At 41.9% G+C, this 26,524-nt stretch overlaps 1 protein-coding gene across 4 annotated transcripts in view; it reads left to right on the plus strand.

Moving 5' to 3' along the window:
* The window catches only part of RELN (reelin), a 479,555-nt gene that overhangs the window by 344,274 nt on the left and 108,757 nt on the right, over positions 1-26,524 (plus strand). For all 4 annotated transcript variants that reach the window (XM_083183017.1, XM_083183019.1, XM_083183018.1 and 1 more), the window contains exons 23-27: positions 2,724-2,861; positions 3,299-3,485; positions 6,828-7,033; positions 9,969-10,140; positions 16,034-16,234. In XM_083183017.1, coding sequence (XP_083039143.1) covers positions 2,724-2,861; positions 3,299-3,485; positions 6,828-7,033; positions 9,969-10,140; positions 16,034-16,234 — 904 coding nt within the window. The remainder of the gene's footprint in view (positions 1-2,723; positions 2,862-3,298; positions 3,486-6,827; positions 7,034-9,968; positions 10,141-16,033; positions 16,235-26,524) is intronic.

A 26,524-nucleotide genomic window follows, 5' to 3' on the forward strand; every position in this document is an offset into this window, starting at 1 on the left:
TTGAACGCCATATATTTGTGTGCAGGCGTGTGTTACACTGAGCCGTATTACATTTTAGTATACAGTATGGCAAAGGTATGTCTTACACAATGTAATAGTCTCCTATGAGATGCATGTGTTTTTGCTATTCCAGGAACTTAGGGCCTGATTCAGACATGATTGCTGCTCTGCAAAATTGAAGAGCCCTGTGATCAGATAGCCGTTGCCCACCAGAATGAAAAATCACCCTTTGCAAGGCTGCAAAAGGCTTGCAAAAATCACAGGCAAATAGCTGAAAATCCAGGCGCAACTTTCTTACCATTGAATGATTTTTTCAGTGTGTGCAGGCAGTGCATAACCCAGAACCTACTCCGCCTGTGCGATAGAATCAGGCTGATTGGGGCCAGAGCTGACGTTACACACCCTCCCCAAAAACGCCTGGTCATGCCTGCGATTTTCCATCTGGGTATCTCACATACAGTTTGACTCATCACATATCCATTTAAAACATTCTTGCTAGACTTCACATCTCAATATTCATACATTGCTATAAAGTTCAAAGAGGGCCTGTGAACTATAAAAGCAGTGCAGTTGTAAGATAAAGTGTTGCATTATCAAACATATCATGTTAATACATACAAATTTTGGTGTACAGTGCAGATGGAGCCTTCTTCAGCTAGCCTTCTCTGGATAGCCATGGCTCACCAAGGCCTATTGCTCTCAGCTGCAATACAATACTGTAAATAGATCAGTACAGTAGGGGATTAGCATAGGATTCATTCTGACAGCTCTGGGTCACTTAATTCTATTAAAGGGCTAGATGAGGATGGCTCTATCTGTACCTATGGTTAGCAATGTGACCAGGGGCGGATTGGGGACTAAAAGTGGCCCTGGAAAATTTCTGGAAGTGGCCTCATGTGGGCGGCAACAAATCAATAATGGGCAGAGGCAGCATAACAGTAGGTGGGGTTACTAGATCACTATCAGTGCTCAAAGTGGAAATTGCAAAGTGGGGGTATGTAAAAAGAAGCAGTTATGCGCGCGCGCTCCAGAAAAGGGGCGTGTTCACTCAAAATAGGGTGTGGTAACTCAAAAGGGGCGTGTCTTTAAGTGTACCACACATCCAGATGTTTATTTAGGAGGTGCGGCACAGTGACAAGGATATACTCTAGACCTTGAAGTGGAGGGCCACAGGAATGGGGATATGAGGAGGGGGGCAAAGGGAGAGCAGGGATGGCACCTGGGGACAGGAGGTGTGGGGGGGAGAGTAGGGACACAGGAATGTGGACATGAGGAGGGGGAGAGGAGGGACACGGCACCTGGGGAAATGATGGAAGCGAAACACAGGACCTAGGGACATGGGATGGGTGTCATGGGTAATTTGCACATGAGAGGGGGTAAAAAGGGGGAGAAGGGACACAACACCTGGGGGGAGAGGAGGGTTGGCACCTTGGGACATGAGGTGACAGGGGAGGGGGAGAGAAGGGACACAGGAATGGACACATGAGGAGGGGCACTGCACCTGGGGACATGAGGTGAGGGGGAAGAGGACCTTGCGACATGAGGGGGGAGGAGGGACACAGCACCTGGAGACATGAGGGGGAGGAGGAACACAGGAATGGGGCCATGAGGGGGGTAGGGGGGCGTATCTTCCCTCTCTTTCCTACCTCTCTCCAGCAGTGGCACACTGAAATTCCCTTTCCGCGAGGGACTGGGTTCTTTCTCCTGCGCCAGCACTTTTGTATGGGGGTTGCGGGTGAGTCACTGCTTGCGCCGGTGCCCTGCCACATCTATTTATTTAGAAGGCACGGCACACAGCAGGGGCACACCTGCCAATCAAACAGGCAGCGCTGGCTGCACAATGTCCAGAGGGCGTTCAGGCGCCCCTGTGCCAATGCATGCACTGAGCGGAGGAGATGAGCGGTATTTTACCTGACCGCACATCGCTCCTCCGCTCCTCTCCAGCAGCACCTTTCCCATAGTGTGTGGGAGTTTTGGGGGCGGCGGAGGACGAGTGGGGGGGGGGGGTATGTGATAGCGCGCCATATTGTTGATGCCACTCACCGGCGGATTCCAGGGGATTGGGTGGGCTTTGTAGGGCTTAACGGGAGACTCCGTTATTGGGGAGGGGAGACGGAAGACAATATTACTCTGTTTTCCGCCTCCCCCTGCCTCCCCTCCCCAATAAAACACAATGTGACTGGCAGCTAGTGACAACTCCCCCTTGTGGGTTAGCAGGGGAGCTGCAGTAAAAAAAAAATTGAGCACTGGTCATACATATATACACAGTTACACAAAAGCAGAAACACGTCTCATACACACATACAGTCAGATACTTGTACACACAAACATTCATAGTCACACACATACATGAATAGAGTCACATAATGAATGAATATAATGGCCAATCGGCTCTAGTTGTGACAGTGTTACATCCTAAATAAATCAGGCATTTACTTATTTTAGAGAAAATATTAAATGTTGCAGATCAGTTTTGTTATGATCTTTAATGTGTAAATTAAATGACTCTCATAGAAAAACTTTGCAGAAAAAGCTTGGAATGATGAATAAAATCTGTCAGGTTCCGAGTTCACAACCATGTCATCACTTACTGGTAAACCGAGCAATTCTATATAGTGATATTTATGAGCTGTTACTTCTAATTCATATAAAGAAAAATTACAGTCTTTTAAATACTATAAATGCTATTGTATTAAATTGATTTTCTATTCTCGCATTTGAAGGTCTAGTGCAACTCGTTTCCGCTGGAGCCAGCGATATTACACGTCAGAAGATGAATGGGCTTTGGACAATATTTACATTGGACAACAATGCCTTAATATGTGTAGTGGACATGGCTGGTGTGACCATGGAATATGCAGGTACTGTAACCAGGACTGTGAAATCATACTGTTAAGCTGCCTATCTAGCATTTTGGATACCTCGTATATTCATTTTATGCTCATAGGCTCCAAATGCTTGGTAATCCCAGGAAAACACTGGTTGACCACTTACTGCCATTGGCCAATGTCTGGATCCATGCATAGGCAACTGGTGCCTCTTGTTTTTTCCAGCTCTGGCAACTATAATCTCAGTTTTGAAATAAATGCTTTTGTTTATACTTAGTTTGTAAATTATTAGCAATAAAAGTAATTTTGCAATACAATGTAAACTTGTTTTAAATTGGGTTTTTTTTATGTTCAACTTGTAATTCGTACCTAAATTGCAGATAAAATATAGTTAGCCAATTCTATAAGTTCTCAATGACAGTACCTGGAGTAAAACAACATAACAGACTTATTTTATTGTGATCCTGCAGGTGTGATCCTGGATACCAGAGTTCCCAGTGTCTCCCAGAAAATGCACTTCCATCCACTGTCATGTCTGACTTTGAAGGACTGAACGGCTGGGAAACTGACTGGCAGGAAGTTATTGGAGGAGAAATTGTAAAACCCGAACAAGGCTGTGGTATCATTTCATCTGGGTCATCTCTATATTTTTCCAAGGTAGGATTTTTCTTCAAGAAAAGCAAGCAAGAACTTTGTATATTATGTGCTTCAGCTAATTAATGTTTATTAATTGTAAGTTTGAGAAATTGGCACATTTTGAACAATGTAACAAATTTTGCTAACCACAATACTCACCTCATCCCCCGGTGTCCACGGCGACCATCGGATTCCTCTTCAGGAGCATCCCCGGTCCCAAGGACCGCACAATGCATCCTGGGGACCGGGGATGTCACTGAAGTGGAATCCAATGGACGCCATGGACGCAAGGTGACACCATAGATGCCGGGGCACTGTTGAGCTCAGGGAACCAGGTGAGTATGTAAGATAAAAAATATTCCGAAATCCACAATAATACCTTATAAGGGATGCTCAACTTGTAGTTCTAAGGACAGCATTCAGTATAGTTGTTTGATTGTTGCAGATTGGAGTGTTTTATATATGGCATAGAACTTCTAAATGCTATTTATTCTAATACATGTTTTAACCCAGAATACTGAATATGTCACTAGCACTGCCTGCCCAAAGAGATAATACTACTACTTATATGGTACACTGGGGCAAATGTATTAAGCCTTAAAAAGTGATATGCAAGGGTAATAAAACGTAATAAGCTGGTCAGCTCCTTACAGTCATGTTATTATATGCTGTGTTTGAAAAATGACATTTGGGAGCAAAGTGGCTGGACATTTATCACTCTTGATCACCCTTGCCTTTATCTCTTTTCAAGGCTTAATACATCTGCTCCACTATCTCTAGAAAGATAGTAGAACGATATGTACAGTATTGTTATATACAATATGTATTCTTTATTCACTTTCTGCTTACATATTCTTGGCCATTGCTGGTTGGCTTTTATTCCAAGCAGAGATTTCTTCTACACAAAATTGTATGTCATGATCATCTCATGATGCAGAATTGGGTGCACAATGGGCATCATGTATACTTAAAAAACACTGTACCTTTGATGAGGCATACTTACTGTATTTAGAGTTGTGTATAGTTCCAAATTGGCAGACCATGTGCCTGCTTTACACAAGGCATAAGTTACATACACTTATTATATTTTTATTTATAAGGCGCCACATGTGGTACGCAGCGCCATACATATAGAACACATTAGAACAGTACAGGGTATACAGAACTAGACATAACAGTGACAGATCAAAAACAGAGCACAATTATCAGCACAAATCTTAGTACACAATACAGCTGAGATGTAGGGTAGTGAGTGAGAAGAGATGCAGGTATAGATTGTAGGTAACAGAGCTGTAATTGAAAGGCAAGAAGGGTGCTGTGAGAACAGGAGGGAAGAGGGCCCTGCTCTAAGGAGCTTACAATCTAGAAGGAGGGGGAGACAGACAGGTGGCATGAGGTGCAGGTAAGGAGACCCGAGGCAAGAAGTAGGGATGGCAGGGAGGGTCAGGACATGAGGCAGCAGGTAGAGAGAGCAGACAAAGTAGTCCTCTCCCTCCTCCTATCCTCCTCTCCCCCCTCCACCTGCACCCTTGACCCCTAACACTTACTGTACATCCGTGTTTCTCACCATTTCTTTCATATGCAAAATACTCATTCACTATCTGGAAACAATTAAACTCTTTAATACAGCAGGAAAAACTCTCCATCCCATGTACAAAATTGATAAAAGACACACATGCAAGGCATAAAAAAATTAAATATATTTTTTAAAGAATCCTGAATTATGAATAAAGCACATATTAGGATCGATCAACTTTGATTATACAATTAACTAATTACAGTTAGTGCTGGAAACAGTCATTATCATTCACACCTATCCCAGTCTGCCTTCAAATGATTTGCCATTCTATGCTTCTGGCTGTTTTTACATGTGTCTGCAATTCTGTTAACTTGCCCTTTCTGTACTTTTCTTAATAATAAATGTCATCCACTTCACTGTACTTTGACTTGTAGACTCAGGCCCAAGTACTGTATACAGCAAAATCACACATATACAGTATGCGTATCTGCATCCATCTGTTTCTGTGATTGCTTAATGAGATTTCAGCCAAGATACAAGATGTAAACTAGTATAGTGCTCACAGCCAATCAGACCTGCAGCCTTTAATACACCTGTATTTCAGGGTTGCCTACCCTCTCGGATTGGCCGGGAGGATCACGAAAATCGGGACCCCTCCCGGCCCCCCGGAAAGGTGGGCAATCCTCACGGAATCTCCCTCACCCTCCACATCTGCCTGGCCGCCTCGTTGAATTACCGTAATTCGCGGGTTTTCATGGGGAGGGGCTAAATACGCAAATCGCGTCATGTAGCCCTCCCCCTCCTCAAGGTCCCGCAAATCGGGGAGATTTTCAGTGCTGGGGGCAGGGCTTGATGACGTCTACATCAGGCCCCCGCCCCCAGAAGTGATGCTGTCAGTCTCCTAGAGGAGAGTTTAAAAGTAGGCAAGTATGCTGTATTTGTTTTTGCTGTTTTTAACATGATTCAGGCTAAGTTTATCATCTAAAACTCGGGTTTAAATAACCTCTACATTCAAGCACATACAATTGCAAGTGTTAAAAAGAATACTTGAAATATGTTTACACATGCACTATAGGTGAGTCAGTATCCACATGGGACATGAACATAATGCTTTCTTTGTGTTTCTTTTGGTAGTAAGAATATATTAACTATAATTGTACTATTATGGTATTTTTACAAACATTATGCCAGCATTGGTAGAACATAAAGGTCTTTTTAACACAGTGCAATACTAGAAGAGAACCTTTACAGACCACAAAGATGTCACTTCTAAGAGATAGATCTGTCTGATCTTCAAACCTCATACATAACAAATCCTTTGAGCATCTTTCATATAGGGCCAATAAACTGTATTGTACTCTGCCAAAAAAATAATTCCCAGCCGTACAAACCAAACATTCAGTGGCAGAATTGTTGGGACTTTCCCTAAAGGGATCTTCAAGCTACGACGTGGCTTGCATACATTCATTACATTGTACCTGGAAAGGTGCACAGCCAGTGGGACAAAGATGTCTTTGTGTGCCATTTAAGCAGATATTATCAGCCGTGCTAGATTATTGTGTTTTTATTAATAGCCAACATTATTGTCAGCTATATTCCCCTTTGAAGTAAAGAAATAAAATCCAGACATTGCCTACAGATATGAACCAATAGGAATGCAGATGATGATGCAGTTTAAAATATATTTGGAATGATCTTTAAGCATTTTAATATTAAGCTTATCATATAGGTCAGTGGTTCTAGAGCTAGGACCACGTAAATACTTTAGACATTAGTTCTAAATGAATTTGGTTATATAAAATTGCTAGTTTTTTACCAACATTTCTCAAAACTTCTTATTAAAGGATGGCAGAAGGCAGCTGGTTAGCTGGGACATGGACACTACATGGGTAGATTTTATACAGTTCTACATACAAATTGGAGGAGAAAGCCCATCTTGTAATAAGCCAGACAGCAGAGAAGAGGGTGTGCTACTGCAATATAGTAACAATGGAGGCATCAACTGGCATCTACTGGCAGAAATGTACTTCTCTGACTTCACCAAACCTAAGTAAGTACCACTACCGTGATTTGGTCATACAGAGCCAAATTATTATTCAAAGCTTATTTAATAAACTAAATGTTCATTCAAATTCTTTGAGATCCACAATACTGTGATATTGTTTTGGTAGAGATTCATTTATTCTGTTAGAATGTGCGCAAGTATTCATGCATGTTTGTTTTAGTAACAATTAACAAGGTTTTCCTGTGTGATAATCCACATTGGATTAGTGCACAGGTTCTCAAACTCTGGCCTCAGGACCACATATACAGTGCATGTTTTGTAGGTCTCCTCACAGAGGGCCAGATGTATCAAGCTTCACAAAGTGATAAAATGGAGAGTGATAAACAACCAGCCAATTAGCTCCTATCTGTTGTTTTTCAAACCCAGCCTGTGACATGGTAGTTAAGAGCTGATTGGCTGGTTGTTTATCACTCTCCTTTTTATTGCTTTGTGAAGCTTGATACATCTGGCCCTTAATCACAAATTAAATAATTTAGCTCTACCTGTGGGTCTTTTAAAATATGTCAATGAGTAATGAGTGCGCCTGTGCACCTGCCGGGTAAGCTGGAAAACGTGAACTGTGTGAGGTCCTGAGGACCAAGTTTGAGAACACCTGGAACAGTTCATGAAGTTCCAGCTTTGCTGTTAACTGAATCTCCTGGTTCTGTCGGTTGATTTACAGTATTACTAAGGTGAAGGCCTCCACCATAGGCGAATCTAGGGGGTGGTCCGGGGGGTGCACACCGGGGTCCATTTTGTAGCTGAGGGATGGGGCTTTCCAACGAGCCCAGCCCCGTGTCTCTAGCCCCATGGGAACCGGAGATACTGCCAGGCAAAGCTGGAACGTTTTCCCTATAGGATAACATGGGACCCGCTAATTCCGACCCCCACCCAGTTCAACGGCTGCCAGTTCCCCCTTCGGCATCACTGAAGCTCGAGGTTGATCTCTGTCGAACCCAAATCGCTGGGCCTTCAATCTGATACCAGGCTGGATCCATATGGGTTAATTGGTTCCAGGGATATTGAGGTTAAACCGTTTTTTTTTTTTTCATTTCTTAAATGTAATTTCATGACATGTTTATGTTCTTTGAGGACAGATTTCTCTGGAACCAAACAGCCCAGTTTCACGGGACCAAAATCATTCAAAGCCAACTCAAAAGTTCTTCAATATGATACTGGTCTCATGTAAATGGGTCATTTGGTTCCGAAGATAGAGCTGGTTGGTTAAAGGGGGGTGGGGAGAGGGGAGTGGTTGTCTCTCCCCCTCACAACAGAAAATGCAGGGACTAGGCTGGTGTATAAGGGGTCAGCCTGGGAATGTCCCTGCATGATCCTGAGACAATATACCCGGGTAAATCCCTGCATTTTTTGTTGTGAAAGGGGTATTATTTCAAACAGCCGTGACCTTCAGTGCTCTGAATACAGCCGGGCAGCCCCCTGCTCTCTGCCCAGCTGTCAATGACTGTCACCCCTGCAGCTTCCGCTCCAATTCTTCTCCCCGCTTTCAACTCAGCCCGCCACCCCCTTTAATCATGTGGTGCCGGTGCCCGGCGTGCTCCCCCAACGTCACACACAACAACAGCGCGCACAATATTTCAAATGTCCACTCGGCTAGAGGGGACACTAGGAGGGGAGTGGGAGCGTGCTCTGCGCTGCGCTCTGCTCCTCTCCCCATAGATGCAGCTGCACCGCTCTCCATCTCTCCTTGCAGAAGCAGCGAAGGCTCATATAAAAATTTACAGTAAGTGGCACTTTTGGGAGCATTGCTTAAGGGATGCTACAAGTGGCGGTATGTGGGGGCATTACGCATAATGTGTGGCTTAATGTGTAAGGGGCATGACGGTGTGCAGCATCATGTGGAAGGGGCATTATGTGTGCAGCATCATGTGTAAGAGGCATTATGTGTGCAGCATCATGTGTAAGGGCCATTATGTGTGCAGCATCATGTGTAATGGGTACTATGGTGCGCGGCATCATGTGTAATGGGTACTATGGTGTGCGGCATCATGTGTAATGGGTACTATAGTGTGCGGCATCATGTGTAATGGGTACTATGGTGTGCGGCATCATGTGTAATGGGTACTATGGTGCCATCAAGCAAGAACCCCCTAGCAAGGAGCACGTAGGTAAACAGCACTTATGTGGCAAATATGTAATGGGCATTACGGTTTGTTATATAGTATGTAATGGGCATCATGATGTGTGGCACAATGTGTAATGGGCATTATGGTGTGTGGCCTTATGTGTAATTGGCATTACGGCGTGTGGCTTTATGTGTAATGGGTATTACGGAGTTTGCTAAAATGTGTAATGGGCATTACTGTATATGGTCTAAAGCATGGGTCCTCAAACTGCGGCCCTCCAGATGTTGTGAAACTACAAATCCCAGCATGCCTTGCCACAGTTTTGCTATAAGGGAGTGTTAAAACTGTGGCACGGCATGCTGGGATTTGTAGTTTCACAACATCTGGAGGGCCGCAGTTTAAGGGACCCATGGTCTAAAGTGTAATATCACACCCCTTTTTGTGATGCCACGCCTCCTTCCCATGAGGCCACACACCCTTTTTTGCCCCGCGGCTATGCCGCGCAAAGGCCCCCCTACTATTATGTCTAGATCTGGGACCACCCATTACCATAATTCTAGATTCGCCTATGGCCTCCACATATATTGTTTTAGCTGCATACAAGCAAAATATAAAGATTGAGTATCAAGGAGGTACTGTACTGGAAAAATATGTCATATTTTTAAATCTAGCATTAATTAATTAGTATATAAAATACAGCAGAGAATGTTTTCATCGTAAAATGTGGTACATTTTTTCACATCATTCAGGAAGGACATTAACACCAACATAAATCCCAGATTACAGGCTGGGTTGGGGTTCACTTTATAGTATTTCACTTGTTTAATGATCTAACAGTTCAGTGTCTCTTATATCAGGTTCGTATATCTTGAACTTCCTAATTCAGCAAGAACACCCTGTACACGGTTCCGTTGGTGGCAGCCAGTGTTTTCAGGAGAAGGGTATGATCAGTGGGCTGTTGATGATGTCATAATTCTGTCAGAAAACCAGAAGCAGATTATTCCTATTGCTTATCCAACATTGCCTCAAGTAAGTTATATCCATATTGTTGATATTGCATTTTAAATGCTGATTATTCCACCCAGATTTTTCATAATAGGGTTCCCAAGCCAAGATTTCTCTTGAAATGGAATCATTATTAATCTAAATTATTTCCCTGAGATATACAAGGATTGCCATAACATATTGCCTTCCTTAGCAGCTGAGTATATACTGGAAAAAGAAAGTTATAACTCTATATTTATTTTGAGAATATTCCCAAATGAACCAAAAACACCTGTACAGATAATATGAGGTGGACAACCATGAACTAGGGCGGTTATTTTGGTTGATTCGCAGCCTTGCGAGTCCACCAGACACTGCCCTGCCAATGTGCATCCCCCCCTTGCACGCCACGTACGTATGCAGGGGCTGTGAATGGATGTTTTACATAAACATCCATTCTCAGGCTGTGGGGGAACACCCACATCATTCGATGATCGTGACTGTCAAAGGCCCACGCACATTTCAGGTTACTCTGAGGTAGCCTTAGAACTGCGTGGACATTAGGAAGGAAGTGAGTGGGTAGCTGACATCCGGTGATGACATCCAGGCGATTTCCATGGGAATCCCCAGAGTTTTCATGGGAACGCCCATGAAACACTGGGTGTTCCCATGGGCGCAACTATCCACCGCCGCCCAATGCCCCCGCCCACAATATTGGGTGCGTGCACCCAGAGAACAGTCTGTTCACCTTGGCCACATGTACTCGGCGTATGCGCAGAAATGCGGCTGCGCATACGCATAACAGCGGTCCCCGTGTGAATGAAAAGCCACTGTGAACGGACCAGAATAAGGTCCTTGGTCTGTTGCATAAAATTTGCAATAATTCTTCTTCTATTATCTATTCTACTTTATTGCAGTCATAATGTATGGAGTGTACTCTGGAATATATAAAAGAAGAGGGTGGATGAAGTATAATAATAGTTATAGTGAAAATAATAGTAACAAAAATGTATTTATTGAATAACTTTCCTTGTGAACTGAGCATCAGCAGACACATCATTTTCAAATGAAAACACAGCATTTCTGGAGGGGTTTCTACATATGATGTTACCAGGGCATGACCAACATGTGCAAGGTGTTGCAATCATTTTAGCCAGTTTGAAGCCGTTTACCAACCATTTCCCATCCATTTCAAATACAATTTCAGTGCTTTAAATGGGGACCAGTTTGGGAAAAAGGATCCGTACAGTATATGAAATATGGAATGTCCAGCATTGAGTTAATCCTTTAGACCTTGCACTTAATCCATCTCAAGTTTAAATCAACAGCACCACATTCATTAAATAGGCATTCCCTATCTGCAATCAGTACTGATATTAACTTAAAAAAATAACTGATATTATCTAAAATAAATGACTGTTGTCTACACAGTCCTGCAGAAAATAGGATATAGAATGGTAACAGAAACTGGATTGAATAGTTTAGATTTGTCTTTCAAGTCGTATTGTCAATAAAGGAAGCGTTTTGTTTTCTGGATTTAAGAAGTTTTGTATCTCAATCATTTTGAGAGATGATGTTTTGGCAATGACCACTCTAACTCTACCATCTCAAAGACAAGACCCTTGGGTTAGGATGCAGAATTGGTCCCTGGTGTAAAAAATCTGGACAAAATACAGTACTGTAGCAGAGTCCAAGTCTGTTCTAAAACCATTCACCAATTTACTGCAAATAAGATGCGGCACAGCCAAAACGCACGTCTTAATAAAATAAGTTTGTGTGTTAAATTTATTTCATGTCATACTGCCCTTGTTTCCAGAATGTTTGCATGCTTCCATTTTTCTTGGAAGGCTTTCCACAAGACGTTGCAGTGTTTCTGTGAGAATGTGTGCCTCTTCATTTTGTAGAGCATTTATGAGGTCAGTCCCCGATGTTGAACGAGAATGCCCGATTTTCAATTTCCATTCCAGTTTATCCCAAAGATGCTTGATGGGGTTTCGGTCAGGGCTCTGTGTGGGCCAGTAAAGTTCTTCCACACTGAACTCATCAAACCATGTCTATATAGTCCTTGTTTTATGCACTGGGCACAGACATTTTGGAATAGTCTTCTTCAAACAGTTTGCCACAAAGTTGGAATCATAGCATTCTTCAAAATATCTTGACATTAAGATTGCCATTCACTGGCCCATCCACCGGGAAAAAAGACCCATGACATTATCCCTCTTCCACCAAACTTCACAGCATAATGGAGTCATGCAGGTAATATTCATCTGGTATCTGGCAAACCCTGATTGCCAAACAGAGAAGTGTGATTCGTCCGTCCACAGAAGACATTTCACACCCCATCCCAGTGTGCAGCAGGTGTGCTTTATACCACTCCATCCAAAGCTTGGCATTGGACATAGGGCCTTATTCAGACCTATTGTATTGTAATGTTATGCACTTTTAGACTATTTGTTTGTACTTTATATGTATATGCACTCTCTTAACTTTTCCATACTCTGCTGCGACTTCTCTCAGAGAGGTCATACGCAGTGCTCCCTTGAGCCACCCAGAACCTTCCCAGGCAGCAGGATCACATGCGGTGTATATCACATATAATCCCCACCTAGCCTGCCCAGAGCAGATTGCTTCTCCTGCCGGGACAAATCGGAGGGTCCAGTGGAATGCGCACGGAACTGCGCCTCGCATCAGCCCTGCTATCATTCACCTCAATTTGGGTTCTTGTCCTCTGACTGATTGCCACAATCTCAGGAAAAGAGCCTATATTGCAGCTGAATCGCCAATTGTATGGGGAGCTTTGGACTATGGATCCATTCTGGCATACTACAACTAAAGGTTATTATTATTGTTATATGCGCATGTTGTGCTGCTACTCAGAGTCACCACCATGCTCTGTGCAGTGCTACAGTCGTGTAACTATTAGGGATGATTGTTCCCGTTTAAATACTCTTTTTTAAAGGTTGACATCCCCCAAAACCAAAAACATCTAGGTACCTTCCACATGGTTTGTCAGTTCAGCTGCTCTAGATAAATGGTCTAAGAGTGCACACACATGAGTAGCACTGTTTTACAGAGCTACTTCAAGCATAAACAATACAGTACCTTGTACTTTGTTTTCACTTTTCACAGAGCATTCAAGCAGCATTAATTAATGCTTTTCAAAGCTTCACTGCAGTATAGTAAACTATGAACTTAATGAGCAATCTTATAGAAAATCATCATATTTTTTCTAGCATTAACGATTCTAAACAGCGCCATATATAGGCACTATATAAAAACAATTCTCAGTGCAGATAAGTGTAATGTAGCCCATACACATATGAGAGGTTTAGTTAATGGGCGCAAGCGCTGCCAGTATGTGCATTAAATCTTAATTGTTGTGTCCCTTCTGAAATTAATTCAGGATCTATGTGTAAGTCGACAATGTACATGTGTTCATAAATGATAGGTCAAAGAAGTGTGTTTCCATTGCTTTTTACTTTCACCTGAAGCCCAGTAGGGCTCCCCGCAGTGTTGCTACCATAACTAAACATATGAGATATTGCATTCAATCATTCGATTTCGACCACATCTGTTTGATAAATCAAATGATTGTATATCACATTTTAGGGACAATGCGATGTAATGGGCGGGCCTGCCATCGAATGTCATGTTAATAGATAGCATGTGCTGCACATAATATCTATCGAATTGCAGGAGCGATCGCATGTGGCTTTAAACCGCATGCGATTGTTCGAATGCAGTCTGTGGGTGGGGGGGGTGGAGGGAGCAGTTTCGGCGGCATGGGGTTTAGGTAGAGGGGACTGGAGGAACCGCTGGCGGCATCCGTCGGAGTAGTTTATCACTGTGAAGGAACACTAGCGGGCAGCGGGCCTGAGAGCTCTCTCTGCCAATCAGTGTGCAGTCCAGTGTTTTAAACTTTTTTTTTTTCAAATTCTTTTTTTGCCACTGACCCCCAAAACCCGCTAGTGCATTTTACAGCGCTAAACTACTCAGATGGCCAACGCCCGCTCACTTCCTGCACCCTATGTGCCATTGTAGATGGCATGTGACATCGAGGGCAGGAGGAGTTGTAGGGACAGAACTGGCTTGCAAGCATTCAATAAATGATACATTTTTGCAATGTATTAAATGTTTGCAATGCAATTTGTGATAAATACACCCATTCACCGCGCATGGAATAGTGTTTAATATCCTAATTTGTGTTACAATCTCTGAAGGATGTTAGCAAAAATTAGGAATATTAAGACCTTTTCCATGATGCACATTACACTACTAATGAATTATTTGGTTCACAGTAAAATTATATGTGAGACAACACCTATATAATATGTGATGTGCATATCTCCCAACTGTCCCATGTCCCGCAAGATCCGGAAGTGTCCTGCAGTGGGGGGACAGTTGGGAGTCCCCGCTGCTCTGATTAGCACAGCATCTATTCATGGCACCAAAGGGACAGAGGGTATGGCCAGAGCTCACAGAGCTCTGGCCATACCCACAAGGCGGCATAATGGGGTGTGGCCTTGTGCGAGCACCATCCCCATAAAGCCACACCCCCTTTATAATAGGTCACGCTCCATTACCCGAAGCGCGCCAGGGTCCCGATCAACACATCTTTAAAGTTGGGAGGTATTGATGTGGATGTTGTAAGACTAAATTTGGTGTAAGACAATTTGCTTTCCCAATCTTTGCTTTGTTCTTAATACCATAGGTTACCTATAAAACATAGGCCATTTATATAAATATATACAAAGGGGTACATTTACTAAGATGGGAGTTCAATTAAAGATGGGATGTTGCCCATAGCAACCTATCAGATTCTGTTTCTTATTTATTAAACACCTTCTAGAAAACAATAGATAGAATCTGATTGGTTGATATGGGCAATAGAACTCCCATCTTAGTAAAATCACCCCTAACAGTCAGTTTTGTAGAACAAAAAACGGTACTTGTTTCCTAGCACGGCACCCGTCGTAGGTGATCGCATACCTTAAGTTAAGGTATGCGATAGACGCGACCGACGCAATTTTTAAGCTATTTTTAGCCTCTTCCCTGACAATTAAAAAATTGCGTCCATCGCATGCCTTAAGTTAAGGCATGCGATGCGACCGATGTGATTGACGCGATTTTACATAGGGAACAATGTTAAATGGGCCAATGGACCCGATTTTTCATTGTATACCCACCCTTATGGGTATTTTACATGAGAAATGCCCCCCATTGTTAATGCCACCCCACGATGAACGTCAACCCGAAGCGTGGCAAGCGCAGCAAGCCCGCGAAGGGCGGTGGTACGCGTCCTCCGACCTTTTCATACCCCCACTATCCATGTCGGCGTGGAGTTGATTACGCGTCCTCTGACCTTTTCATACCCCCACTATCCATGTCGGTGTGGAGTTGATTTTATATAGTGTGGCGAGCGCAGTGAGACACCGAGCCCGAAGCGTGGCGAGCGCACGCGTAATACCTGTGAAGTAATGCGCTTCGCTCGCCATGCTTCGGGCTCGGTGGCTCGCTGCACTCGCCACAATATATAAAATAAACTCCACGCCGACGTGGATAGTGGGGGTATGAAAAGGTCGGATGACGCGTTCGCCACGCTTCGGGTTGGCGTTTATCGTGGGGTGGCGTTAACAATGGCAGGGGGCATTTGACCCATCCGGTTTGGGGAACAATAAAAACTGGGGATTTGGTTGCATGTGATGCGATCGACGCGATTTCGGGGGGTCGCGATGGACCCAATTTTTATCGCTGGCACCGTGCTAGGAAAAGTACCCAAAAAATTAACCTAAAATTATATATTTCTTTCACAAATCACAAAAGGACCAATGGAAAATGTAGTTCATCATAGTGGTGTATTATAGGCATGTTATTTGAGTATGTGTCCAATAAACCAGATCCAGCCTGCCACAATAAAATGTATATTCTTTCCTCATAGAACTTCTATGAGAAGCCTGCCTTTGACTACCCAATGAACCAGCTTAGTGTATGGCTTATGCTGGCTAATGAAGGAATGGTGAAAAATGAAAGTTTCTGCTCTATCACTCCTTCTGCTATGATATTTGGAAAATCGGATGGTGATCGATTCGCTGTGACTCGGGATCTGACTCTGAAACCAGGATACGTGCTACAATTCAAGGTATCTGGCTGTGCTGTAAAGAAATTAACAATTTAAATGAATTAGAATTGCAATATGTTCTCATAGGACAGGTTTTTAACTCTGGTTAAATTCAGACATTACACAAGACAATCATATTTCTACAATGTTGTACATTTGTACATTTCTTGCTTGCATATACTGTATATAGTGATCTATGATAAAGCTGATTCTGATGCTAAAACTGTAGCTGTAGTAGTATAGCAATAAGTAGAACAAAACTGTCCAGCCCACAGCTCACCAGATCACTTTGTTTGGTACACCTGCACAAGGTGCCCCCTCATATGTACTATATGCTTTTGATGCAGAGTGAGTAGTAGGCCGGATTGTGTGATGGTTCCTGACTGAAATCACTGTGAGATTCCTGCACTTATGGGGGTTATTCACATCCCTACGATCCTCTGTGCATTGGCACGGAGGACCGAGGGTGTGTGCGTCTGCGCATGCGCAGGCACGTTTCTGAACATGTGCAGATGTAGGGTGCGTGCACCCACGGCAAACTTTTGGCGGGGGGGCAGAGAAGGGCGGGGGACGCCGGGCTGCCCCATTACCATATGGGAACACCCAGCGTTCCATGGGCATTCTCATGGTAATGAGGCGGTGACGGGGGTGCGGGGGCTGGCAGCTGCCCGCCCATATCCGTGCCAGCATGCACGCATATGTAAGTGACTTAAAAGTCACTTTTATATGCGTGCATGCACCACATCTTTCGATGGTCGCCGACCATCGAAAGATGTGGGCGGTTACCCGAGGCATACGAATGGATGTTTATGCAAAACATCCATTCGCAGCCTGTATGGGCGAACCCGCACTGCGAGGGGGGGCGGGGGGGGGGCATTCATTTACCGGGAGGGGTGTGGTGGAACCTACATCACAAAATGTACCAGGAAAGTTTAAAAGATCTTAATATGTATACTTTATAGCAGAGAAGGGAAAGGGGGGACATGATAGAAACTTTCAAATATATCAAGGGCTTTAACAAGGTACAGGTGGGAGACATTCTTCACAGGAAGAGGAGCAACAGAACACGAGGACATGCACTGAAACTAGAGGGAGGAAGATTCAGGGGAAATGTGAGGAAGAATTACTTCACAGAAAGAGTAGTAGATAAGTGGAATAGCTACCATCAGAGGTGGTAGACGCAAATATAGTAGTACAATTTAAACATGCTTGGTATAGGCATATTGATATCCTTACATAAAAAAGAAAGCTCAAATATGGTTTGTAACATATTTAAAAAAAGGGGGCAGACTAGATGGGCCAAGTGGTTCTTATCTGCAGTCAAATTCTTTTCTATGTATTTTGTGATGTCTTGTCTTACCACACTGTTTTGTTAAAAACCTAAAAAATGCATAGAACTTTGAACAGGATGTGTTATAACTACATTGTTGTGTACGTTTATAAGAAAATAAACATTGATTGTAAGTACTGAGCTTTAAATGTGAGTGACATGACCTGTGAATTGTGTTTGTCACTTCTCTTACATATGCCTTCCCATTCATGGAAATGATACCAGCACAGTGTGTCAGTATTCGGCTCCATGCACATGTAAATGACTCAGGAACTCTCTTTGTAAATGTTAGACAAAGACCAACCGGTTATGAGCCATACTGATCAGTGACATCTCTGGATAATCCAGTGACAGCTCAGAGACAATGCTTCCACTGCACATTTTGCTGAAGCCTGACAGTGCAGATCATTTTTCAAACCAGATTCCTATATTCATCACGCAAGGATATTTTAGATATACATACATATACTACATACACAGTATATTTGATTATTAATAAAAATCTAGCAGAATGCGTGCTACTTTCTTAGTGAATTAGTATTTTCTGTGATGTCATTGTTTCCCAATTTTCTCCCATGATTTGAAAACATTTCAAAATATGAATCTGAAATTGTGCTTTATTTGTTTCGACAAGCTGTTCATCTCTACACCCTGATCAAATTTTTATTGAGTTTATAATGAATTCCCATTTGTGAATTTCCAGGGGTAGACAGCAATGTAATTTTAATGAGCTAGCCACCAGTACACGGTCCTTACATAATTGGTGAATACAGATTATGAATAATTTACAAGTGGAATTATTAAAGAGATCAGATGTTTACAGGAGAGCCTTCAGAGATCATTTCCTCTATTCTAAAAATAGGACAGGGAGCTAAAAAGCAGGAGCGGATCTAGACTTTGGAGTGGGGGGGGCCAAGGGATTCTATAAATATAATACACACACATCTAGAGGAATAGCTAGGCATGTTAATCCCTTTGGACTCCTCTATGGGAGACAACCCAGAGGAATTCTATATCTGTTAAAGGAAGGGTGGAAGCAGCAACCGTGCCAAAAGCCTAACATCGTTTAGTTTGTGTCCCAAATGTATGGTCGACTAAGGCAGATTGCGCCACATATGGAAAGGGCTCAACAGTGTCAAAAACATAGTTATAATGTCAATGCAGTTAACAGTCTTCTAACCCAGGAGACAAGGTGCTAGTGCTTGTGCACACTGCAGAAAGTTAGATGTATAGTCACTGGTGGGGCCCTTATGAGATCATAGAGGGGGTTGGACTGTTTAATTACGAGGTTCGACAGGACGGTAGAAGGAGGGAGGTACAAATATAAACCTGTTAAAACCTTGGAAGGAAAGTGCCAGCCAGCCCACTTTAGTAGCAAAAAAGGTCCCAGAATGCCAGGTATTCATTGAAGTCATCCTTAGTCCTAGTCAAAAACAGGACGTGGTAAATTTAGTGGTGCAGTACCACTTAGTGTCTTAGTACCTAAGCATACAGGTGTTTTAAGATTTTGCAATGACTTCCATAAGCTAAATCAAGTTTCTCGCTTTGATTCGTACCCTATGCTCCGGATTGATGAGCTGGTAGAAAACTTAGCGAAGAGTCAGTATCTCTTACCACCCTTGATTTGACAAAAGGGTTATGGCAGATTCCTTTTACTTCAGCTGCTAAGGCAAAAACAGCCTTCTCTACTCCACAAGGCTAATTCAGTAAAAAAGTGTTGCCATTTGGTTTACATGGTGCCCCAGCAACCATCCAGAGAGCTACAGTATGAGCAAGTTGTTCTGGCTCCACAGGGAATAAGGAGCTGCATATTTAGACAACATCATCCTTTTTAGTTCTGACTGGGAGTCACACCTACCAAAGCTGGAAGCCATATTTAAGTATATACGGGTTTAACACCAACACCGAGAAATGTGCTATTGTGGAAGCAAACTATTAGGGGCACATTGTAGGCAAAGGACAGGTTAAACCTCAGCCTAGTAAGGTATAAGCAGTCCTCACTTGGTCTAAACCCAAATGTAAGGCACAACTTCCGCATGTTCATTCGAGATTTTGCCACTATAGTGGCGCCACTAACCAAATTTCTTAAAAAACAGTCCCCAGACAAGATAACATGTTCTAGACCAGTCAAAATTGCTTGGCAAGATTTAAGACCAGATTGTCTTGCAAACTCATGATTTTAAAATTCATGACTTTAAAAATCCTCTCGGACAGGATACCAAGAGGTAGATGGAGAAGCCATAAATTACTGCCCAAAGAGTGCTTGTGTGACCCTTTGGTTTTTGGCCTTACAGCAATTTAAGTTTGAGGTGCGGCATCGTCCAGGGAACCAGCACCTCAATGTGGATGCCCTTTTGCAAACGGTTTGCAGGTTCTGATCCTCCGAGCAACCCTATGTTGAAGCTAGGGGAGGAGGAAGAGGGAGAGTTCACACAGGGCTATTGTGTATCTTCTACGGTGCATTGCTGTGATTAATCTGATACATTATCATGTATGCACAGTATTTTATATACTTTATTTTATTTACCATTTATTTATTATTTATTTTACCATCTATAATGGTTAGCCAAATATCTGTGGTAGCCGAAAATAGAGAAAACAATGGGAGTGGAGTGTTGCACTATCAATAGCAGCTGGCACTGGGTTGTCAAGCCCAAAAATATGTGGAAAAACAAGCAAAGGATGTGCCAGCGCTAGCTGTTCCAATGAGACAAGACGGTTCTCAAGGGTTAATATTTAATTAATAACACAATTGATGTACATCTATCACATAACATATGAAAAAAAGGGGGGGTTACATAAAATATAATTAAAAATTGAGCAATAAATGAAATATCTCAGGGATATAGATGTTAATAAAATTGAGATCTCCAACTCTTGGATGAATAGGAATATTGATGAAGAATATTAATGATGAATATTACCATCTGTATTGTGTCTTCTGGTAATATAAGAGTCCAGTGAATGGTGACACCAGCTGTCCTTAAATGCCCTATAATTGCAAGGGCTCAGGCCTCCCGATTTGGCGTGCTTTCTTTCTCCTTTTTGCTGGAATTAGGAGTAATGTAAGTATCCCAAAATGTAGAAGTCCAGTTTATGCAGGAGTATAAACGTCGGTGGGAGACCAGACAGGTCACACTGGGCTGATGGATGGATGGGTCCAAGACGATTAGGTCAGCTCAACGCGTTTTCCCGGATAATGTAAGTCCGGCTTCCTCAGGAGCAAGTGTTGAATGAGGGTCTGAGTTCAGTATATATAGCTGTGATTTAATTGCTCATTAGGTGCACCTGTGAGGTTGTGCACATGTCAAACATAAACATATAATTAAAAACAAAGAGAACCTTATAATATCTTTCTAATGGATTCTAACAAACTAGGAGGCAGAATATGATGTCAGAAAATATAATAATATTTTATAAATAAAAGATAAATGATTATAGGCATTCCAATTCATGTCACATGACCCGGAAGTTAGGGCTTAACAGGTTAGTGTGGACAAAGTGTAATATTTACCTAATACCAATAGGGAAAATTTAAAAGGAGTCCTCAATGCGGCTAGGGATGCTAGGGGGATCCCATCCGTCATCGCCGATTGCCGGTATCGGCGGTATAAGCGTCGGGACCCCCGGGGGCGTCCTGTGTCACGTCTGCCGTGTTGCTAGGAAACGGCTACCCGGTGACGCGATAGTCACGTGTGCCGGGCGCCGTCCTGCAATGTAGAGGGCGCCGGTCCGGCGCCCCAGTCACCAGAGAACGCAACTACGGCGTGCTGACATCTATGCTCGCCGGATCACGCCCCAGCGCTGCTAAGCAACCTAGACAGGCGTCCTCTTAAAGTCTTAAAGATCCCACTTGGCAGACTATCCACTAGGGGATAAGGAGACCGTCCTATTTCGTTACTGTACATGAGACATGTCAAATTACTTATAGATAGGATTAATACAATGTATGGAAATGGTTTATATGGATAATTGTAAAAATAAAAAATATAGAAATATAAACAACTATAATATAAATAGAAATATAGATCAATATTACGTAAATATAAGACCTAAATTATACAAGAGAAAAAAGAAAAATGGATAATGGAAATAAATCTAAATACAGAAATAATGAAAATAATAATAAAAATGCAATAATAAATATAAAAATATATATAAATAAACATCTGTATGAGTTTATTATTTAATTAATGAATATATGAAGGTAGCACCATATTATGTTCTCATAAACAATTGTTAGACAATCAATCGGTAGGGTACTGATCTTAAATTTCCACCAGTATAATCATAAAACAGAATATGAATATATATTAATTAAAAGTAGTAAAGACAAATTAAGAAGTATATATATATATAGATATGTGTTTATAAGAAACACACATACATACACATATGTACATTTATCTTCTATAATACTGTGATAAATTCAATTGTTACATTTAATCCATCAGGATGAAGTGAATTACATTATAGTCTAATAGACCTCCCTCTTGCAAAGTAAATTATATCTATCTCCTTCTCGTGCGGTACATGACCTATTATCGTCAAGCATGTAGGATCTGATTGATGTTTCAGGTTGTAATGTCATGAAACACTGGGCGGTATTCAATGAGGCTGATTCGCCATGTTTTTATGGCGATTTTGTGCTGTAAAGCGAATTTTTGACTAAAACGGTGAATCACCCTATTCAATGACCAGATGGCGAATACATTTCAAGGTTTTTTTCGCCATGATTCACCGAGTAGCAATCGCTATCTTTTTATGGTGAAGTGGAATGTGAACTTTTAAAATACTGCCCTATGTTTCAGAAAACCTTTTTGGATGTTTCTCCTATGTTCCATAAACCGAGTACGAAGTGTTCTTGTTGTCCTCCCTATATAAGGGAGATTACAACTACATCTTAACAGATAGATAATGTATACAGAATCACAGTTAATAAAAGATTTAAACTGATGTGGGGGTCGGATGAGGTTATTAGTACAGGAGTATTATTTTTTATTATTTTTTTTGGTATATGTTTACGCTATATGTTTACGCTTATATGGTTTTCAAAGTTTGGTTCTTTTTATATATGATTGTTGTTTTTTTTTGGGATAATTTCCGATAGGACTTTATCTTGATGTAGAACCCTAGAATTGCGTGTTACTATATTTTTGATATCGTTCGCGCGGCTATTAAATTTACTTATGAAAGCAACCTCTCTATTATTCTCTTGTATTCTATCTATTCTTTTGGGTTTTTGTTTAGTTAGGAGGGTTTCTCTATCCATTTGGATAACCGAACATCTGACAGTATAGCTTCCACAGCATCAGACCAAACTAAATGATCTGGTCACTTTTTGTTAAATATTACAGTACATCTCCACTAAGGACCAGCAAAAACATACATCCTACATGATAGTAGTAATACAGAGCTCTCAATTGCATACTGTACATTACATTTGCAAACATATGACTAGGCGTCTCTGCACCTAATAGAATGTACTTTGGGTCATACATTTATACAATGTGTTTCTAAATTAAGATTTGTACAGCCACCATTATGTATATCATATGATCCCACTGAGTTAAAAATAAATATACATCTACTACCTCCATCTAAAAGGTTATGGGGCCTGATTCAGACCTGCTCACTGCGCTGTGAGCATGTTAACATTGTCCCACGCTGCCGCGCCGAGTGAAATCCTGCTCATGTGCATAGCTGAGAATGCGTTTGCCGCCATGTACATGAGGGGAAATCCATTCGGAATCACTCACCATCGAATGGTTTTCCCCTCTGTTCACAGTGTTGAGTGAGTCTAGACTTACTCAGTACTGCGAAGACCATGGGGAGAAGGAGGCCGCTGATGACGTCAGCGGCCCTTCCTCCCAACGGCTGCGGAATGCCTGCATTTTCTGGGGGCATGCCCAGAAAACACTGCATTACTGCCGCAAACAGCCAATCACCCAGCAAAGGTGAGAGAAGTAGGCGCAGAATGGGAGGAGGCAGAAAAGGACAAAAAGCAACAGAATTGCACACAGCAAAGAGTACATACCTGTACCAAGGTCTGCTAAAAGATCTGTTTTAAATAGGATCTACAAGTACCAATGTTGTTGTACAAGATCCATATAATGTATATCAACCAAAAATGTTTTGCTCCATTAAAATTGTTTTATTATCATGTTTGTATTCAAGATTCCACTAGATTTTTCTTTTTAATAATGATTTATTTTGAACTGGAAACTTAGTGAAAGTACAGTAAATGTTGTAGTCGCTGCTTGTCTTGCAGTTGGTGCCACATTTTATGTAAAGTAAACCCGACCCTGCTGGATACATCTAGATTGGTTGTTATATGGCCATGCATTCCTGTACAGCTGGAACACAGTACACAAAAGTCTGCCAATTATTTAGACAATTCTACATTTCAGATCCGTCTTGTTATGAGATGCAGTTTTCATATATGCTGTATTTCTATACAAACATTCCTGGGGCTTTATTGTCCAATTATCTATCCAATTAAAAATCATACAAGATGGCTTGTACCCAGATATTTGCACATTACTCATTTCTATAGTATATACGATTAGCTAAGGAACTGTAAACATGGCCTTGTTTATGAGCTGAATAATAGAAGTTATCATGTTACAGATATGTGAGCCACACATGTTGCAGTGCTAGATCTGATAAGGTGACACACATAAATTAGCAGTCATCCAAACAGGGCCTGATTCAGACCCGCTCACTAAGCAGCATTCTTCTGCTGCTTAGCGAACGGGTAAACGTCGCCCACTGGGCGAATATGCCCACGCTACTGCCGCACAAATGTCTGTGTCTGCATGGGAATAGATGTGTATGCTTACACACCATTTGCATATGGCTGAACGGGTGAAATATGATTTGATGGTCGCCAACCATTGAATGATTTTTTTTTACCGTTCTCAAAAAACAAAGTCAATCTAGACGGACTTTTATTTGACATGGTTGAATTCGGGGCGGGACCTGATGTCAGCTGTCCCGCTCTGTGCAGGCTTAGACACGCCTGTGTTCTCATGGTGACACCCAGCCAGCCTTATTTTGCTAATGAATTGAGCGCTAGATGTACATTGAGTATTCTCAGTTTGCCCACAAAAAAAAAATAATAATAATTAACTGTACAAATCTCATTCTAAAAGAACAAAGGTCGTCAAGATTGGGTTGTAGAGCTCGATTTAATAGTTAATTCCATAGGCTACATAGTACCTGTCCTGTCCCTCTTGCTGCTCATTATTGTGTATATATTCTATACACCGTATAGCGAAGATTACTGCTAGTGCATATGAATCGCAATCTATTGCATATACTGTATATACTGTAAGAAATCATATTGCAGAAAAGACTGCACAACATACTTGCTAAGTGACAACACTTAAGGGGTTTTGTTTAACTAGTGAATCTATTGCGAGGAGTTCTAGTTCCAGAAGTGTTAAACAGTCCTGTGAACATTATCAACGCCTCTCTTATTAACACATTCTCTGTGCAGCTTGTGACACAGCAGCTGGGCAGGTGTTAACACCAAGAAAGATTCTCAGCAGAGATTACATAAAGAAGTAACTCATCATTTATTTTATTCTAAGCCTTCACCATTTACCATACTCAACCTTGAATTAGTTGAGGAAAATGTGCAGAACCTCCTGCTATATGTGCTAGTTTCAGCAGCCAAAATAACTGCAGCACAAAATATTCCTGCTGCTCATTGTGTTTTATCACTTGGGCTAATAGCGTCATCACACACACAGAACAAAAAGAGCTGCAAAGTCCAAAACTGGTATCTCCTGTTATCATGACGACAAAAGGCTGAATGGCTGAGCACATTTTTTTGTATATTTTTTTAAAACTTTTGTTATTTTTACCTTTTTTTAAAAGATTTTTAAATGTAGGAGCAGTATCCCCCCACCCACCCTATATATTGTTCCCAGTAGGATAAAGCTACTGTATAATTGCTTGTTTTTCTGGTTATTGTAGGAGAAATGATATGAACACTTTTATGTCTCCAGGTGTTTAAGTATATATAGCACTGTATAAATGTATGGATTCTCATATTCATACATCCATTAGCAAAAAATACAAATATAGATAAGATAAAATGGTACTTGTGTAGTTTCACGGCGTCTGAGTCCCCTTGCGGGCTCGGTGGCTTGCTACGCTCGCCACGCTATCCAAAATCAACTCCATGCCAATGTGGATAGTGGGGGTATGAACTATCCACGTTGGCATGGAGTTAAGTTACTTAATTTTAGATAGTTTGGCGAGCGTACCCAACCCGGAAGTAGCACGGCGCCGTGCTGGCGCCGTGAAACTACACAAGACCCGATAAAATATTAGTTCTGCTACTCGGTAATGTTACCATACACACAGACATGATGTTTTGTGATTTATAATACTGTTGTCCTGAAGACAATCCCTAAGGCGATTAGAACATCGACAAGCCATGCTGTTGTCTTGTGATTAAAACTTATTACTGAATGCTTTGGCGAGTGCCCATTCCTTACTATATATCTAGAGACAGAGCATATACTGCACACACTAACTTATCCAACTTTTGAGTGCCAGGCTGAGATATGTGGAGTATTGCAGAACTACAAGACTAACAGCCGGAAACATCAGTTTCAAGAAAAAAATGATTTTTATGGCATATTTTTAAAGTGCATAGTGACTGACAAAAAACATTGCATAAAAAGACAAAACAAAAGAGGAGTCTGTTTTTAAATACTTAGCAGCATACAGCAAGCAGCATAATTCTCAAATGTAGCTATGGTCCTCCTCCACCCGGGTCATGGCACAACAGCCGTTTCAGTGCTATTGAGCACCTCAATCATGTGCTATTGACCATGTGCAAGGTGAGTGTATTTATACCCACTACAATAGGCAATGATTGGCTCACAAAGCAGTGCATGTGTGCACGAGCGGCAAACCCAATAGCCGGAAGTGCCGGTACGTGCATCCGGGTGGCATGGATAGCG

Source organism: Crinia signifera, chromosome 4, assembly GCF_055691185.1.
Source record: "Crinia signifera chromosome 4, ASM5569118v1, whole genome shotgun sequence".
Taxonomy (NCBI): domain Eukaryota; kingdom Metazoa; phylum Chordata; class Amphibia; order Anura; family Myobatrachidae; genus Crinia; species Crinia signifera.